Source organism: Hemicordylus capensis, chromosome 8, assembly GCF_027244095.1.
Source record: "Hemicordylus capensis ecotype Gifberg chromosome 8, rHemCap1.1.pri, whole genome shotgun sequence".
NCBI classification, from domain to species: Eukaryota; Metazoa; Chordata; class Lepidosauria; order Squamata; family Cordylidae; genus Hemicordylus; species Hemicordylus capensis.
In genome coordinates this window covers 22,403,547-22,422,995 of record NC_069664.1, presented here as the reverse complement: position 1 = coordinate 22,422,995, position 19,449 = coordinate 22,403,547, and the positions used below count along the sequence as shown (strand labels likewise).

At 45.3% G+C, this 19,449-nt stretch overlaps 1 protein-coding gene across 4 annotated transcripts in view; it reads right to left on the bottom strand.

Moving 5' to 3' along the window:
- Positions 1-8,979: 8,979 nt before the first annotated feature.
- The window catches only part of FLI1 (Fli-1 proto-oncogene, ETS transcription factor), a 94,399-nt gene continuing 83,929 nt past the window's right edge, over positions 8,980-19,449 (bottom strand). For all 4 annotated transcript variants that reach the window (XM_053270198.1, XM_053270199.1, XM_053270197.1 and 1 more), the window contains 4 exons: positions 17,571-17,636; positions 16,371-16,433; positions 15,272-15,319; positions 8,980-13,640 (listed from right to left, as the gene is read on the bottom strand). In XM_053270198.1, coding sequence (XP_053126173.1) covers positions 13,111-13,640; positions 15,272-15,319; positions 16,371-16,433; positions 17,571-17,636 — 707 coding nt within the window. In that variant the 3' untranslated portion in view covers positions 8,980-13,110. The remainder of the gene's footprint in view (positions 13,641-15,271; positions 15,320-16,370; positions 16,434-17,570; positions 17,637-19,449) is intronic.

The window sequence follows — 19,449 nt, the reverse complement described above, 5'->3', positions numbered from 1 at the left end:
ATTATTTCAAACACCCAGAGTGGAAAAATGAACTCACCCAACATCCCAGAGTTAGATTGCCTCGGAATGAGAACACTGACTGACATCCTAACTAAATTGACTAGAGGAAGTCCTTTGGAAGTTTAGTAGCTCTGCAGAGTAAATACTATTTATTCTGAGTAATACTATTGAGTAGTTTATCCAGGATGTCATTCCAGACACTTTCTGTTGCTGATGTTCTCCAATAATGAGGATCTGGTTGCCTTGGGACATTTTGACCCAGGCTCTTGGAGCTCTCTCCCGCTCTGGGCTGAGGCTTAACAGACAATCCTACTTTGCCCAATCCCATCTCATGCATTGCTTTTTACCTGCACATGGCTGAAAATCAAGAGCGCACACAGCTCCTGAAGCTGGACAGGATGCTTGTCCTACCTAGTTAGCGGCTGTATGAACAAGCCTCGTGTGTTGATGTGATGTCCCTTGCTTGTTCTGGTCACGAGAGGAGAGCTGGTCTTGTGGAAGCAGGCATGTCTTGTTCTCTTTGCTAAGCAGGGTCCACCCTGGTTTGCATTGGAATGGGAGACAACATGTGAACCCTGGAAGATGTTCCCCTTAGAGGATGGGAAGAGCATCTGCATGCTTGCATGTGGAAGGTTTCAAGTTCCCTTCCTGGCATCTCCAAGACAGGGTTGAGAGAGACTCCTGCTGCCAGTCTGTGTAGACAATACTGAGCTACACGATATTGTGTAGACAATACTGGACCAGTGGCCTGACTCAATATAAGGTCCTTCCTATATTCCTATGGTTTTATTCAGGAATTTCCCCTGCTGTTTTAGTTTCCATTCATGGGTTTGGAAGGTGCCCTTTCAGATGTGGAAGGTGTTCTCTGCTCCGCTAGTACGCTGGGTTAGAAAAAGGCAACTTAAATCCAACAGATACTCTTCTGCTTTTGCAAGAGCTTGTGTAACTTCTTGCACCCGTGAAATCATAAAAACTGATCTACAGCTATTACAACATGGTGTGAACACTTGCAGAAGTTCTTGAGAAGCGTTTGCTAAACAGCACTAACAGCTATTTTCCTTCCACTCATAGTTCTTTGAATCCAACCCTATGATTGTTTTAGGTTATTTTGCTTGCATTTTTAGACTTCATTTTTGACATTTTGAGCAAAATGGACATGAACGTCTTTCATTCTGTTTCATTGAAAACAGAAAGGTGGGTTGTTTTGGCGTTGTTGTTTTTTACAAGTACCTTAATGGACACACAGACAGTTTCAGGGTGCTAAGTGTCTGAATGCTCTTAGCATATTTCATCATCTCAATGATCCTATGAAGTAGGTCGGGGTGCAGGCAAAAGGAAAGTTTGGGGAGCTACTGCTCACTTAGATGTTTGTGGGGAGAAGAAAGACACTTTTGGAGAAGGAGATAAATGTTTGGGGGATTGAAGATATGAATTATTAGGTTTTGTGGGGGAATTCAGTAAAATATGAAGGGCAATTCCTTAAGTGCTTAAGAGGGATTCTGCAACCCTGGAGTAGGTTAGGTTGAGATACCAAAACAAGCCCAGTGACATGCAGAGAACACCATAACTAAGCAAGGATTTGAAGTCTGGTCTTCTTGTTTCCTAACTTGATGTCTGATCATTAGCCCTCTGTACTACCACTTGATTGGCCAAGCTGAAGTGGTCCTTATTTGGCGAATAGAAGAACTGATTGTGGAGTTGGCTGTGCCACTGATATGGGCTCTCGAGGTCATCTTTGATGAGGAACAACATGGGGAAACAATGGGCAGGGTTGGAAACCAGCAGTTTGTTGAACTGGAGAATGCCATGCCACCAAACCATAAGACCACCCATCATCCTTGGAATGTTGAATTGGCTTTGAACCTCTGTCCATCTCACTCCAGACTTGAGTGTAATCTCCTCAGAGATTCTAGTGCCCCATTAAAGATCAGTCCCACTAGAGTGAACCTCCATAGAGAGCAAGTTTGGAGTTCCATCTAGGTTCATAAAATGTAGGATCACACAGAGTTCACTGAGCCACCACTGACATTAGCAAGGGAGGAAGGCAGCTCTGTGAATTCCCTCCCTGTGAGGATGCTAACTGCTTTCAAGCCAGCAAGGCCCTAAAGGCATCAAGTGAAGAAGACATCAAATGAAGGGAAGGAGTCTGTTCTGTCTTAGGGTAGAAACTGTCCTGGCTGAAAGTGGGGGGAAAAAAACCTGTACTCAAAGATATTTGAAAGCTGCCTTGAAGACCGCAATGGTAGAAAGATGGGATACAGATCTAGAGCTCTGCAAGCAGAGATGTTGTTCTTTCTTCTAGAACTGGAATTGAGAGGGAGAGGCAATGATCCCAGAAAACCACACAGGGGTGCTAAAGGACTGAATGAAGTGAATTAAATTATAACAATTTCATGATGAAATGGCCACGAGATGGCACATCTGTCTCATTCCGGCAACAGTTCAGAAGTCAATGGAGGCTGGAAGGATCAGATGAAGGCTTTGGAAAAGAAGTATTGGCCTAAAGGTCACAGGCAGGCAAGCACACTGAATAGGTTAGCTCCAGATCAGCACTTTTGGAAAGAAAGAATAAATTAGCACGTTTCCTTTTGTGGGGGGGCATTTTTAAAAAACAACTTTTTCGTTTGGCCCAAAGTATGGTAGACTAAATCATTGCCCAAAAACTTTACTAACAGGCAACACTAAATGACTGTCTAGTGTGTCACTGTCAGCACTTTTGCTGCTGCAGACCATGGAAGAAATAGACACAGGCAAAGACAAGAGCAAAAAATGGATGGAGAGCTGATGCTACTATACCAAAGCATGAAAGGTCCTTGTGACACACAAAGGCATCTGATTGCACTGGTGATGGAATGGAATCCAATGGGAGCAGGGGTGGATCTAGGGGAGAGGGGGCCCGTGTTCGCCCCTCTCCCCAGAACTGGCCCCAGTTCGGTTTGCGATCGAGCCACCAAACCAGCCCAGTTCGATGCGAAACGGTTCAAAATCCAACGGTTCACACACACACCTAGTGTAGATTTCCTTCACCACTGAGTAACTAGAGAATACCCTTAGCCCCATCCACCTGGTTCTTCCATACAGACTTGTGCCCTGCTGCGCCTTTCTCTTTTTCAACAAACAAACAAACAAACAAACAAACAAACAAACAAACAAATAAAATAAAAGAAGCAACTAATTATTCCCACAGGGAACAAAGCTCTCCATGCACCTCCTTGATTCCCGTGTCTCTGAACGAGCACTGAAAGATGGCTAGATAGACATAACAACCCTAGCAAAGCTCCATGCATTGTAGAGCATTTCAGAATCCTTTAAGAAACTGACTCATTTGTCATTTTCGATCACATGCTTATTGTGCCGCAGCCAAGTCTGCATCAGCACAGGCTGAAATAATATTGCAAATGCCAAGTATTAATTGATTTCGCTGCCTGGCAGATGACTAGCAGCCTCTAATTCAGATCACTGCATCACAAACTTCTTGAAGCTCTTATTTTGAAAAATGGCCCAGCACCCAGCAGACCTTGGGTCCTCAGCATTTCCATAACATCCCTATGATCTCACTCCTAACCCTTCATACAGGGGGGACCCTAGAACAACCAGCTGGGGGAAGCAATGGCATGGCAAAGGTCATTATTATTACGGGAGTGAGGATTTTGCTATACATTACTTCCATACAGAGGCAAGATATTTCATGTTGTTGGTTTCTTGACCTTATGAATGAATCTTGCTTGACATTTTCAAACATATTCCAAACAAGAGCCAGATTCTACTTCGAAAATACTGACCTTTTGGATTAGGCTCAACCATCCAGTCCACTTTTCAGGCTAGTTTCCTCTTCCTGTTCAAGACCATGTTGAAGGAAGACTAGGGTGGAGAGAGAGGTCAGTCCCAAGCCAGCTGATATCTGCAAGGAAAATGCCCTTGCACTCCCTGCTGCACACATGGTTTTACCCAGCCCACTTCCTGGTTAGGAAGGAAGCGAAGGGCAAGCCCAGCTCCTGGGAGGCTGGCGGAGTCTCCTACCTAACTGGCTGCACTGGCCTGTGCTGTTTGTTCTGGGGTAGAAGCGTGAGTGGACGAGGTGTGGAAGCCTTTGTAGATAACTAATTCAAGCTATAGGACTATAATACACTATGACTGTCTTGTCTGACATTTTGCTGTGTAGACAGTACCTATATGAATGGCCTGACTCAATATAAGGCAGCTTCTGATGTCCCTATGTAATTTGCACTGCTTCTGAAAGTGCTGCGTGTCACCTGAGAATGTGTCCCTGAGGGCTGCATGACCCTCAGGGACATATTCTTGGGTGACACAAGGCAAATCATTGAAATGTGCTCTTCTCTGCTGTGCACACACTACTTTCTCACAGTAGTGGGAAAGCTTCCCGCAGCATGGATGCACCTTCCGTGGCACATTGCTCTGGATGTCCACAAATAGATCTGAATATAGAATTCCGCACTTGTCCACAACCAGATAGGCATGTGTTGGGAGTTGGTATACGCATGATTTTCAGACTCGTCTCACAAGGTTCCCATGCACCAGATGAACACACCCTTAATATTTGTGATATTAATATAAGTGAACACACCCTTAATATTTCAGTGTTTTCTGAGACCTCCAGCATCAACCACCATCCAAGAACTGATATGAGACTCGGTAGACTCGTAGACTAATATTTATGCACTGAAGAATTCCTTTTTTTCACTTCTCAGCTTCCTGGCTCTTGTGGACATTTTAAAATGTAAGGGCTTTTCCTGTCTTAACGCCTTCTTGTTTTCACATTAGTAAAGGAGAGAAAGGGAAGGAAATATTAAACATATATTGTATCCTTAACCAGTTTAAACAATTCCTTCAGGCCTGATGCCACGATAGTGGAATGCTAGCAAGCTGGGAAGGCAGCCAGATCACACTTCCTTTAGCAGAAGCTTTCCCTCTGTAGCTCGGCTGGCTGGGGAATGTTGAGCCTTTCCCCCTCCAGAATGACGAGAAAGGAAAGAGCCATTCCCCCCCCCGTACATTTTTTAAAATTAATATTTATGTCTGCTGTTGCTATATACTGCAGCAGGCTTAGTCAGAGGAGTCTGCTTTCACAAGAGACGTGAAATTAGGATTCTATTTTATTTTATTTAAAATTGGGGTACAATTTAGGAAAGGTTAGATGTGCCTTTGGATTAGACAGATTCCTGTCTAGTCTCAGTAGCTGAGACACAGGGGGATGGCTTGCCCTGAACAGCGATTGCTAGGGCACACCAATGGGAGAAGGGGGTTGCCTTCTTTGCCCTGCTTGCCAGCTTCCCAGATGACTCTTGCTGGCCACTGCATGAGGCAGGATGTGGGACTGGACGGGCCTTTGGCCTGATCCAACAGGGCCTTTCTTGTCTTCTTATGGGATCGTTTCACATCCAGGGAGGCTGTTCTCACGTGCAGGCAAAACCAGACTAGCCAAGCCAAGCCTGGTTTTGCCTGCCCGAGAGAACTGCCGGGATTGTGCGGTGCTTTGGTGGCAAACCCATCTCTGGAGCCCTCCTTTAAAATGGGGTTAAGAGAGCGAGTGGGCACTCTCTTAACCCCATTTCTCTGATTGACCGCCAGCCCTGGCTGCTTGCAGCCGGGGCTGGCAGACTGTGGGGCTCCTGGCCAGCTTCAGGGAGGGGAGGGGAGGGGAGGGGAGGGGAGGGAGATCCCCACAATGTACCACTCACTTACATGGTGCATTATGGGGGTTCTGGTGGGCGGAGTGATGCATCCCAGCATCCTGACCCTCTGAGCTACTGGCAGAAGCTGGCAATAGTCTGGGCGGGCGATCTGCCTGCCTAACAAACAGGAACAGATCATCTGCGGGGAAGTAGGCTTTTTAAGATTTCCTCCCTGCTGACTTTGTAGCCCTTTCTCACCGATTGTGAGAAAGGGTTCAGGGTTGACTGCAACCCAACTAGTTTGGTGGCGTGAAGGGATGGCAAAGAACATTATTAGGGGAGAGCGGATTTGGGTGTACATTAAATACTTCTGGAGGTAAGGCAATGAATGTGGTTAGTCAACTTATTAATGAAACTTGATTGATATTTTCAAACTGATTCAGAAAATGGGCCAGATCCCCCTTAGAAAAGACTGTCCTTTTGGATTAGCGCAAGCCTTCCCGTCTGCTTTCCAGGCTAGCTTTCTTCTCCTGTCCAAGACCATGTGGCAGGAAAGACCAGGGTGGGAAGAGAGGTCAGCATCAGGCCAGCTGAAATCTATCGAGGAGATGACCCTGCACACATGGCTTCACCTGGCCCAGTTCCTGACCAGGAAGGAAATGAAGAGGCCAGCCTGGCTCATGGGAGGCTGGAAGAGTCTCTTTCCTACCTACCTGCACTGGCTTCTGCTGAGGGATAGGCAACTGAGTAATATTTTTGGTAGAGCACCCACCACACCTTGGAGTCATCCCTGTTCACACATTACACACAGAGAAAGTGAGTGGTTAGCAACCAGCACAACAAACTGCTTGAGGAAAGATGTTGCACTAGTGCAAAATGTTGCACTAGCTAGTTGTGCTTACCGCAAGGATGCTTGAACTTGCACAAGTGGGGTTTTTCAACTCTTTTCCCCAAAGCCATTTTTCCAGTCTGACTTTCTCCCCCAAGTTTATTTCCCCCCTGGAGAAAAACAATATATTCAACATTCCCATTCTTTGAAAGGCAGGGAGAGGGTTCCGGGCTATACTGTGAACGCAGCGCTGGTCGGAATTTGCTCCCAAGCGTGGCGCGTGGCTCCATTTGCGAGTAAAACCATGCCCCTTGCACAGACACAGGGGGCATAGTTTTGCTTGCAAATGGGGGCCACGTCCCCCGGTTAGGAGCATATTCTGGCCAGCGCCATGTTAACTGCACCGCACGGAGTGTGCGAATCCTTAAAGGTAGGGAGAGCCTTTCCCGACCCTAGCCAGAATTTGCTCCCAGACGGGATGCGTGGCCCTGTTTGTGAGCAAAACCATGCCCCCTGCATCCGATGTCAGACGCAGCATCTGATGTCAGATTCAGGGGGTGTGGCTAGGGGGCCGGCAGCAGGAGGAACAGGGACCGCCACTGGCTTCCTCTGCCATTGCATGTGCTACAGAATATGGTGATGGCCACCTGCATGAATGGCATTAAAACAGGCTTAGAGAACTTCATGGAGGACATGTCTATCAGTGGCTACTAGTTTTGATGGCTGCAGGCTACCTCCAAACTCAGAAGCCTGGGGATCCCCTGACTGGGGATCATTGGAACATAGGAAGCTGCCGTATAACAAGTCAGACCATAGGTCCATCTAGCACAGGATTGTCTACACCGACTGGCAGTGAACCTCTGAGGTTTCCCAGCCCTACCTGGAGATGCTGCCAGGGGCCGAACCTTCTGCATGCAAATTAAATGCTCCATCACTGAGTTACGGCTCTATCCCTGGAACATAGGAAGCTGCTTGATACTGAGTCAGACCATTGGTCCATCTAGAACAGTACACAGACTGGCAGCAGCTCTCCGAGGTTTCAGGCAGGAGCCTTTCCCAGCCCTACGTGGAAATGCCAGGGAGTGAAACTGGGACCTTCTACAAGCAATTCTACAGATGCCTTCCCATTGAGTGACTGTCTCACCCCAAATGGGAGTTGTAGTCCAACAGCCGGGGGTGGGTGGGTTTGCAGTTTGAGACCCTTATTGTAGAGAGCTGTTATAAAGCTTCATCACAGTGTGAAGTACTGAGTGTGCACATGCAAAAAAATACTGTACAGATGTTAAGTATTATAGGGTGTTTTTTTAAAAAAAATATGGTGGCTGACATGTGGTATAAGGGAGTCACAGTGCAGTGAGAGAAGCAGGCAAAGTGTACTTGCAGACTAGCCGCACTGGTGGAAGGGTGATTTCTGACTCCTCCTTTCGCCAGGAAGCCCTCTCTGCCACCTGAAAATAAGGCTGCACAGCTCTCAGAGCCAGGATGACCAATGGACAGGACACCCCCCCCTAAAATATTTCCTGCTCCCCCTTTCCCTTCCCCATTCACCAGACTTGAACTTTTCAGCAAAGTGTCAGACCATACAGTTATAGCAGATTATAGTCCTATAGCTTGCTTTTTTAAGGCCTCCACTGTTTAAAGAGGCCTCATTGACTCACTCCTCTACTCCAGAACAAGCAGCAGAAGCCAGTGCAGCCAAGTTGGGGAAGAGACTCCTCCAGCCTCCCATGAGCCAGGCCAGCCCCTTCACTCACTCCCATCTAGGCCAGGAATTGACCCGGGTGAGACCACGTGTGCAACGTGGCGCAGTACATCATGACAACGTGGGTTGTAGTGATGCGCAGGTAATGCGCAGGGTCAACTGCACATGCACATATCTGTGCGTGCTGTTAGCCTGCTTCTCTCTCTGCCCCAGTCCTACCATGTTGCTTTGTATGTCAGCCATGGTTTTTAGTGTCCTTGCTTTTATTAACAGCATTTTAATGTGGTTCATTGTCTGTTAATAAGCCGTATTTAGATATCTGTGGTGTTGTTGATATAGGGGTGTGCGAACCGGATCGGTTCAAACTCCGGTTTGGATTCGAACCGAATCGGCCTGGCTGATTCCATGCACATCCGTAGTCTGGTATTTCTGAATAGAAGTGGGATATAAAAACTATCTTAAATAAATAAATGGCAGTCAACCAAGCTATCTTAAAATAGTCAATAAAATAGTCAAATAAACGGCAGTCAACCAAATCTATCTTAAATAAATAAACGGCAGTCAACCAAGAAACCTACCAATATCATTTTGATCTCAAACATGGACGCCCTGATGTTGTAAGATTATAACTCCCATCATCCCTCCCATCATCCCTGACCAATGATTGTGGATTATGGAGTTGTAGTCCAACAACATCTGAGGACCCAAGTTTGAAAATCCCTGTTTTAACTATTTACAAGGGCACTGCTTAGAAGCTGAAAATACTGCAGCTTATTTGCACGACTGGGGAAGAAACACCACTGTCCAAAACATCCTTAAACAAAGAAAGAACCATTTATTTCATCACTTTTAAACATCGTTAAGTCATCATCATACAACAGTCTTCAGTTTAACATAACACTTTCCCCCAAAGAAAGCCCCAAAGATTACTTGCAAAATTATATATATTTTGATATCCAAAAATACATTGCATATATAAACTAGCAAATACCTCTATAGGAATTTTTTTTCTGAATAATTTTATAAAACGTCCTGCAAGCATTGCAGCAATATTAGCTATTAACATTCTGAAAGCAGGAAGACGCAAAGAGATGGACTTGACTTCTTTACCACCGCTTGATAAATAACAAAAGGGATCAGTGCTTCTTTTTAAAGTTATGAGCAGATTATAACGTTCTGTTTTAACGTCATTCTCTTGCAAACTGCCATAGATGAACCATACTGTGATTGGATGGTATGAGCAGACTAGAGGTGTAACTCTTGTTACTGTTGAAATCTTGGGGCCAAATTTCTACCAACTTCAGTAGAATCATGATTGTCTCTTTCAGGCTTTTGCTCCTGTGCAATTCAAACTTTATATGTCCTCAGGGAAACCTTTTTAGCATCAGGAAAACTCCACATGGACCTTTCTGCTGAGAATTGCCTGCATGTCTGCTATGGAACCTCTCTGTTTTGCAGAGGATTCTGGGAAATCTTGTAGGAGATATGCTCATTTCATGCTGAGCACTGATCTGGCCCCACCATTGTTTGACATAAACTGAGAACGCACCCTAGACCAGGGCTGTACAATTTCATCCCTCCAGCTATTGTTGGACTACAACTCCTATTGTCCATAGTGGCCCATAGTCAGGGTTGATGGGGGTTGGAGTCCAACAGTCAACCCCACCCCCCACATTGTTCTGTGCTCCAAGTCAGGGGTTCTCAACCTGTGGTACTCCAGGTATTGCTGAACTACAACTCCCATCATCCCCAGCTGGGGATGATGGGAGATGTGATCAACAATAGCCAGAGGACGAGGTTTGCTCATCCCTAGCCTAATTGTTCTGCATTATTCTGAGTCAATAATTGCGTTTTTTAAGGGTCCTGCCATTTTTAAATGTCATTGTTTTTAATTACCTAATTTTGAGTCAAATATCTGTTGTCTAAGACTAAACAAATAAATTGATCGACTGATAGACTGAAGCACTTCATTGGTCAGGATATCAGCCCATGAGACTTAAACTGTTGAATAAAGACCCATATTCTGGCACTGGAAGTAAACTAATTTGATAATTAATTTGAATTCGTTACGGAGATGACGAACTCTTGTTTATAGACTACAGGAGTTTATTTCTTATGACAAATGTTAGTGGTTTTTACCTGGATGCCATGGAATAAGTGTTTAGAAAAAAATCTGTGCATTTGGACGATGACCGAAAGGAGAGGGGAGCTGGTCTTGTGGTAGCAAGAATGACTTGTCCCCTTAGCTAAGCAGGGTCTGTCCTGGTTGCATATGAATGGGAGACTTGATGTGTGAGCAATGCAAGATATTCCCCTCAGGGGATGGAGCCGCTCTGGGAAGAGCAGAAGGTTTCAAGTTCCCTCCCTGGCATCTCCAAGAAAAGGCTGAGAGGGATTCCTGCCTGCAATCTTGGAGAAGCCGCTGCCAGTCTGTGAAGACAATACTGAGCGAGATGGACCAAGGGTCTGACTCAGTATATGGCAGCTTCCAGTGTTCCTAAAACTGCTGGAAAGAGTTCCTGCTTAGAAGAAACCACAGCCCAGAAATGGTCTGCTCTGATGCCAAACATGTGGCATGATCCTAAAAGTTATGTTGTGAGTATGGCAGCTCCAGTAGTGGCTCATCCAGGTGGGAGGCAGGGCAGCCAATGTGTCACAGGTGCAGCTCATTCCTGCTCGCCTCTTCCCTCTCTGCCACCATGCTCTGCCTCAGTTCACTTGCTGCGCCATTGACCCTCGGCACATGGGGAGCTTATTCGTGTGGTTGGGGAACTGGGAGAATAACCAGCCTGCCTGCCAAAGGTTAACATGGTGGAGGGTGAGACAAGGCTGAGTGAGGTGGTCAAGGTGGGGAGAAGAAAATGGGAACAAGCTTCCCCTGCTGCTCATTTACCACCACCCTACTGCTACCAGGATGGGCATCTACTGGGCAGCTTAGAGGAAGAGTCAGAAGAACGTGGGTGCCTGCAAAAAGAGACTACTGGAATCCGACTCCAGTTACAAATAACTGTTCTTTTTAGACATTTTAGAGCTTTCCCACAAATATCAGATAACCGACACAGCAGGAGCAAACAATGCATTTTAGATCTACACTACACACATAATCTGGTTGAATAATCACCCACTCTTTCTTGGAATCCTGGAAACTGTTGTTCTGCAGTGGGAGTAAGAGAACTCTCAACATTCTCATCAAACTACAATTCCCAGGATCCTTTGGACTGGCATAAAGCTGACATAAGTGTATAGTATAGATCAAGGATTCTCAGCATTGGGTCCCCAGATGGTACTGGACTTCAGCTCCCATAATCCCCAGCCCCAGTGGTCTTTGGTTGGGATTATGGGAGTTGAAGTCCAATAACATCTGAAGACCGAACGTTGAGAATCCCTGGTATAGATGGACCCTGTGTTTCTGACTAGAAACATTGGCGGACATCTTGACTAAAGAAGCAAGGATGCGGCAGGAGGCTGCTCCTAATATAGCTGGAGGCTTTCTTGCTACTGCAGTACAAGGGAGAGATTTTGGCTGATCTTCTCTGCTTTTGGAAGTGCCCCATGCCATCTGAAAATATGTCCCCGAAGACTGCACGAACCACAGGGACATATTTTCACAAGACACAGGGCACTTCTGAAAGCAGGGAAGACCAGTGAATATCGCTCCCCCATGTGGTAATGCAGACACTCTCCTCAGACGTCCTGGTGCATCCATGCTGCATTACTGAGGACATCAGCCCTTGTTCTTTGAAAAAACATAGCCTTATGTTTCCAACAGACACATTGCATACATTTTCCTTTTCTTTTAAAGTTTATTTTTTTTTTTAGCAAAAAAATAATAATACAAAGCTGGAACCCAAATGTACAAATGAAAAATATATATAAAGTACATTTTAAACAAAAACAACAACAATGGATCTGAGAGTAAAAACAAAACAAAAACAAAAACTGCCTTTGTGACCGAGGTCAACTCGTTTTATTTTTCATCTTTTCTTTTTAACACTGTGAGGAACTGGTAAAAACATAACTCTGCATAATTTATACAGTAAGTTGCCTTTTGACTTGGTTGACCCTCTGTGTAGCAGTCTGACAAACGCACAGCGTTTGTGAATCGGTTGCATTTTTGCAACTCCCAAAGCTCTGGCAAAGCTTTGGGAGTTGCTGTCATTTAAATTAGTTCCATTTTGCGTTCATAAGAATAATTGTCCTTGATACATTGAACCATCCTTCTCCCACCCCCATCTCAGATGTTTCTGGAGATATTAAGAAAACCGTATAATGCAATGCACGCTCTGGAATGGTCCTTTCAATGCCCTTAATTGTCTTAAAATACACATATTTCTTTATATGAATATAGATATATATTTCTTTCTTTTCTTTTTTTCCAGTTGGGTGAAAAAAGGCAAGCCTTCCTTGGCTTTAAAGCTAAGATTCCAGTTGGCGTCTCCAAACCAGGTCCTCAGAAATCAATATTTGCACATAACTTCCGCATCCCTCAAACCGGAAAGAAAAACTTTCCGCATCCCTCACACCGGAAAAAACTTTGTCATGCCATTAGTTTGGAACAAACAAACATAAATTTTCTAAGACCCAGAGGTCGTCTTCTTTCTTCCTTCCCAGAAGCGTTTGGACTGGACAATGCTTTCCTTTTATTAATTAATTAAAAGATCTGGATTGTGACAGCCATGGCACAAATTCTGTAAAGGACATCAGGCTAGGAATTAGACAATACTGGCCCATCGGAGAATCCATCTGCCCACTTGAGACAGAAGCAGAGTTACAAAAATAGAAAAGGTTTTCTCCGATAATAATAATAATAAAAATAATAATTAATAATATCCAGTTTCTTCAGCTTTCTCCCCGACAAAAAGATGAAAGTCCATCAAAAAGTCCAGAGATATCCCAGAAAGGAACTTCCAATCTGACTGACAAAGGCCACAGAAAGTGAAAAGCATTTAGTAGTAGCTGCCCAGGTGTGACGGCATATGGGAGTTGGCATGGCGTGGGACGCTCGGATTCGGATAAATACTCCCCGTAGGGGAAGTCCAATATGGCGACGCAGCCCCAAAGAAACTGGAGGAAGTGACAGGCATCGAGGAAGGGTGTGGAGGCACAAAGTTCACTTTCTGCTGGTGCGCGTGATACGACGGCATGTACGAGAGATCCGATGGGTACTTGTACATCGACGACTCGGTCGGGTGGGGCTGAAGAGCTTGGGCAATGCCGTGAAAGTCAAACTTATAGGCATACCTCTTGCCGTGGACTTTGGTCATAATGTTCTTGTCGTAGTAGTAGCGGAGGGCTCGGCTCAGCTTGTCGTAATTCATGTTGGGCTTGCTCTTGCGTTCGCCCCAGCGCCTGGCCACCTCGTCCGGGTCAGTCATCTTAAATTCCCCATTGGTCCCTTCCCACGTGATGCAGCTGGCGTTGGAGCTGTCCGAAAGCAACTCAAGGAGGAACTGCCAGAGCTGGATCTGCCCACTCCCTGCAAGAGGACAGAGAGAAGAGGCAGTATTCAGTAATCTTGCTATGAGAAGAATTCCAAGAATTCTTAAGTGGTGGTTTTCTTTATTAAGCAGGGGGAGAGCAACTGGCCCTATCCAGCCCCAGCACAGCATCCCTCTGTGGCTGCCGCCGGTGTCTATCTTAATTAATCAATTAATCAATTAATTAATGCCCCACCCCTCCAGCACACTACTGCTTGGGGCGGCTCACAGCAATAAAATAGATACCCTATAAAATAAAACTAATAAAACTAACCAAATTAAGTACCCATGTTAAAAGTCCAAGCTAAAACCAGTCAGAATTACGTTTCAAATTACACGTTGTTTTAAAAGCTAAGAACTGAGAATTCTAAAAACTAAAACACCTACCTAATATAACCAAAGATGGAGCATTAGAGAAGCCTCTTTTTAAAAACATGTGCTTTTAGTTTCTTTTTAGATTGTGAGCCCTTTGGAGACAGGGAGCTATCTTTATTTATTTTTATTTCTCTATGTAAACCACTTTGGGAACTTTTATTGAAAAGTGGTATATAAATATTTGTCGTTGTCATCGTAGTAAAGGGCAAATCCATGTTATTTAGAATCATCTATGTCCATACACACACACACCGAATTCAGGGATTGAGAAGGGACCTTTCTTCTACTGATGGGATAAATACAACTATTAGTACATTAGCCTGCTTGGGTGGTTGGTACCACATGGGCTGATGAATGCTCACTGTGATTTTGGACAAGGTCCACACCCTTAGAAATGGAAAATAGGTGACAGCATTGCAGTCCTTTCAGCTTTCAGTGTCAGCAGTCAAATTGGCAATGGTGTTTTTGCTTCTAAAAGTCTTGAAACCACAGCACTGACTATAAAATTGCATTGATGTCGTCAGAGCAAAGGATGTGAAAATTGTCAGGAACATTCTCCAAAGATTGCTCCATGGAGAGAGGTCAACAATCCGTTCATTGTCACCCTATCCCTGATCCTGACCCTTTCCTCTGTGCAAAAATGACTGCAATTTTACCCAAATGGTTTGGCAGTAGGGGGAAAAGAAGGGGTGATAACATGGAGAAAGCTGTAAGTGCTACAGTGCAGTCACCTGTTTTTCATCTCTAGGGGCGTTGACCTTCTCAAAGATCACTATGAGCATTCGTCCTCTGAGAAGGTACCAATGGCCAAAATTTGTGAGCCTGGCTCATGCAATAACTTACAAAGTGCTCACATAGCTGCTTGGTAAGCAGGATAAGCAAATTTACGAGCATATCCACGCCAAATCTAATAGAACAGGAACATTTTTACTGACCACTTTGCAGGATGTTACAACCACTGCAATTTGGAAAACTCGAGTTAGGCAAAATATTCAATAAACCTCATCTTAGACTCTCTAAGTCTAAGTCTTCCTAAGTAGGTTTCATTCACTACTTATTTGCAGATATTCCCTCTGAATAAAAACCCAGGGCTTGAACCGTCAAAGTTCTTATGTTCTGTGGCTATTTGTTGAAAGACACACACAGGTAGAATCGCAGCCAATACCCAAGAGTAGAGCCATAAGAAATTCATTTAACCATGGGGAAGACAGAGTTTGTCCATGGGAGGGCCACTTACTGATCCACATAGACTCACCTGGGTTGGCTAAACGGCTGCTGGTGGGTCCTAGAATCTGGTAGGGATCTAAATAAAGAGACCCAACACAAGGAAGTTAGTCAGTGTACTATACAGAGATAGGTTCACACATGTATGATATTATTTTGGGCCCAACACAATAGACTGTCATGGCCACGCAATCATTTGAATCTAGGTTTAATGTATTAAAACTGTTTTAATTGTTTTAAGAATGGTTTTATGTTGTTTACCCTAACCCTGACTCCCACAGGACTCAGGGTGGCTTACAAGCAATAACATACACAGCAACACTATTCCATAAAAATATATCTTACATAACCTCATAAACCACAACCCCATACCATACTCATTCCACATGACATAATAACCATGGATTACAAGATCACTCTATGACCAGATATCTCAGCAACCAACACCCGGCAGAACATTTCAGCCTTACATGCCTTATGAAAGGCCAACAGATCATGGAGAGCTCTGATATTATCCGGGAGACCGTTCCATAGAGTCAGGGCCACCACTGAGAAGGCTCTGGCTCTCGTTGATTGCAGTTTAATATCTCTAGGGCCCGGGATCACCAAGGCATTACTTGTGGCTGATCTCAGGACCCGGCGAGGGACATGTCGAACAAGGCAGTCTGGGAGGTATGGAGGGCCCATACTGTGTAGGGCTTTAAATGTTAAGGTTAATACCTTAAACATAGCCTGGGACTCAACCGGCAGCCAGTGCAACTGAACGAGCAAAGGTGTCACATGTGCTCGCCAAGGCGTCTTAGTAAGGACCTTGGCCACTGCATTCTGCACCAGTTGCAGTCTCTGATTGCAAGTGGCAGCCCCACATAAAGCGAGTTGCAATAATCTAACCTGGAAGTGACCATCGCATGGATCACAGTGGCCAAGTCCGGAGGGGACAGATAGGGGGGCCAGCTGCCGTAACTGAAAGAAGGCCTTTCAAGTGACTTCCATGATCTGAGCCTCCAGGAGATGACCTTAGGAGATCACACATGCACACAGACACATACACAGACACACACACACACACACTCTTCTATTACCACTCACTGCCACTTCTGTGCCAATATCTCACCACCCAACACCATTACCTGGCTGGGGTCGCTGCTGTTCTGCATTTTTGCTCACATTTTGTGTTCCTCCCAAAGGCGGACCTGGTGACAACAGAGCAAGGGGGATATATAAGACACAGAAGAGGAAAACGGGACAAAACAGCCACTGAAACATGCCAATGTAACCCCAGCTATGCTATAGAATCATTTAAAAGACAGCCTGCAAGCACAGATGTTTTTCCCCCAGCATCCACATATGGTATATATCTTTGAAGCCAGTGGTCTCAACCTTGGCTCCCCAATGGACTACAACTCCCATCATCCCTAGAAGACTACTGTGGCTGGGAATGGTGGGATTTGTAGCCCAACCACATCTGGGGATCCACGTCCCATGTAACAGGGATTTGCAAATGTTGACGACTAGATTTGGAATAGAATCTAATTTTGAAATCCCATCCTCTGCTGGGACTTTTCTTTTTTGGTGTTGCTGGTATCAAATTTGTATTGATTGGGAACATTATGCTGACTATCTGGGTTGAGGTCACGTTGCCCATCAGCTACTACCAAGGGGAGACAAGATCAGTGTTCCCTACCACAAGGATTCCCAGACGTTGTGGACTACAACTCCCATCATCCTCATCCGAAGGCCAATACAGATGGGGATGATGGGAGTTGTAGTGAACACTATTTGGGAATCCCTGTTATAGGGAATGCTGCTGAATCCACGGTTGGGAATCCATGGTTGGGAGCCCATGTTCTAAGTTACAGATAGGCAAGTGGAGCGTGGAAGCCAAATCTTGACCGGGGCCATCATGTGGTTATCACTACATACCCCTGAAACCAAGGACTCTCCTTTACACATATCCTGTACTGCAGAGGTAGGCAACCTTGGCATTCCAGCTGTTGGACTTCCATGGGAGTTGTAGGCTAGAGTGCCAAGGTGGTCTACTCCTGCTCTCCGTGTATCTGCTACTTTATCCCAAATGGAGATGTTGCCAGAAGGATCTTTAAGCCATGCCTCCTCAATGCGAACAACGACAGTGGCTCAGTCAAAATTCTCCCCGTCTTCACTCCAGCTGCTGTATAGCAAGCAAACTGCAAATCCTAGTGAGCCTTAAGGGAAGGTTCTGCCCACGCCGGTATTGTTCCCACTGGGAAGGCCATTTGGGAAGGCAGTGGGAACTGTAGCTTCTGTGCAAACCTAGTGGCCAACCAATCCAGCCTCTTGTAAGGACTCACTTTTGTTGTGGGTGGAGTTCATGTTATTGCCCCATCCTGATCTCCTGACGGCATCGTAAGAGGCATCTGGAAAAACAAGAAGGGCAGAGGTTATATTCAGATCAGGCAAGGAAGCCAGGAATGAACAATGGACAGGCTGAGCTTTGCCTGTGTGTCATCAATGTGAGCCCCCCGCCCTTTATAATGCATATGCTGTAGCAACTTCATCTTGTCCAAAATAAGAGATAGATGGGCATTAACAGTAACCTTAGGGTGCCTTGATACATCTTAGGAGACAAGTGGGGTCCAGGGCCATTTTTAAGCATAAAAATGCATTGTGCTCCCATGCCAAGTTGCAATATGGATTAGACATGCCATCATTTGATTTAGAATCCAGTCCATGAATACATCTTGGCTATAGGGATGGGGCCCAAACCAATTTGCCTGGTTCAGTTTGAATCCAAACTGGACTCCAACTGGGCTTTGGCACCCCGAATGGGAGCCCAGCTCGATTCAAAAATCCCGATTGGCCCAGCGGGGTTGGCTGAACCTTGAGCCGAACCAGGCCTGGTCTGGCTCAAGGGTGAGCCCTTGAACTGGGCTGGTTTGAGTGCAAGCCGGCTCGACCTTGAGCCAGCTCACACATCTCTACTTGGCTACGTTGAGTGATGACCACTGTTACCACTTGCGCATTCTTTTTCCATTATTGGACTCATTCTCACAATCAAAATTAGGATTAGAGGAGCAACCAGCCAGGGTAGTAGAACCATGCACATTCCCAGTCGACAGTTGTGTGAATGCAAAGATCAAGGAAGGAGGAGACAAAAGTGTCTCAATAGCCATTGAGGCTGGGTATGATGGTTCTTTACCAACAACATCTTCTAGGGACTCAGGTTTGAGAAAGCCCTATTCTACCATAATGGTTAAGGCCCCAGTCTACATGAGGGCGGTAACTGGAGGCACCCATCTGGTGTGAGACTGGGCGAAACATGAACCCATGATTTTAATGTGGCCACTATATCACAAAGGAGGCAGGGAAGGGGGTGCAAAGAAATGTTAAAAGCAGATATCAGGAGGGAAATGTACAAGTCCCATGATTTCAGATAAGAAGTGTATTAAATGAAGTATTGGAAAAAAATATGCTTAGACCCCATGATGTTATGCAAGACTGAATCCTCCAGATCAAGAGCAGACAATGTACTTAGAGGCCATCCAAAATTATGATTCATGGCAGATTATTATGTGTGCATGTAGTAAGATCACTGGCGTGCACACAGCAGAAAGCATGCTGCTGGATGTCACTAACTTGCATCCTCCATCCAAAGTGGATGAACAGAGACTGAAGGTGTTGCTAATACCGCTCTTTAGACTGTGACATGATGACCTGAAAATTTCGATCTGAGAGCAGAACATGTGGGCCCAGTGGCTTGTGATCCCTTCCAACCCAATGTGATTATAGTAAAAAATGCCAGCATTCCCCGCCTACGTAAACAAGAGTTATAGCTGCAGGATAGCAGCTGGGAATCAACATCATCTGAAACCAATAATCTTAGGTATTCCTGACTGAGTACACAGGCCCAGAGACTGACCAGAGGGCCTGAGAGGGTGAGCCACTCAGCAGAAAGAAGCCAGTATTTTCAAAATGAAAAAAGATGCCAACATCTCCCCATCAGCAAAGGAGAATAGCTTAAAGGCAGCAATGTAAGTGCCGTTGAAAATTAATTCTTCACCAGAAACCATCTTGGGGGCAGGGAGATGGCTTTCATCCCTCAGATGAATTAAAGCCAGAGGATTCTACTGCCTGGGATGACAATATGCACAAAATTGTCTGGTGGAAAATCCCATGTGTACTTGTAGATTCCAGCAGGCCCAGGAAAAGTCTCCATCCCCTTTTAAACAA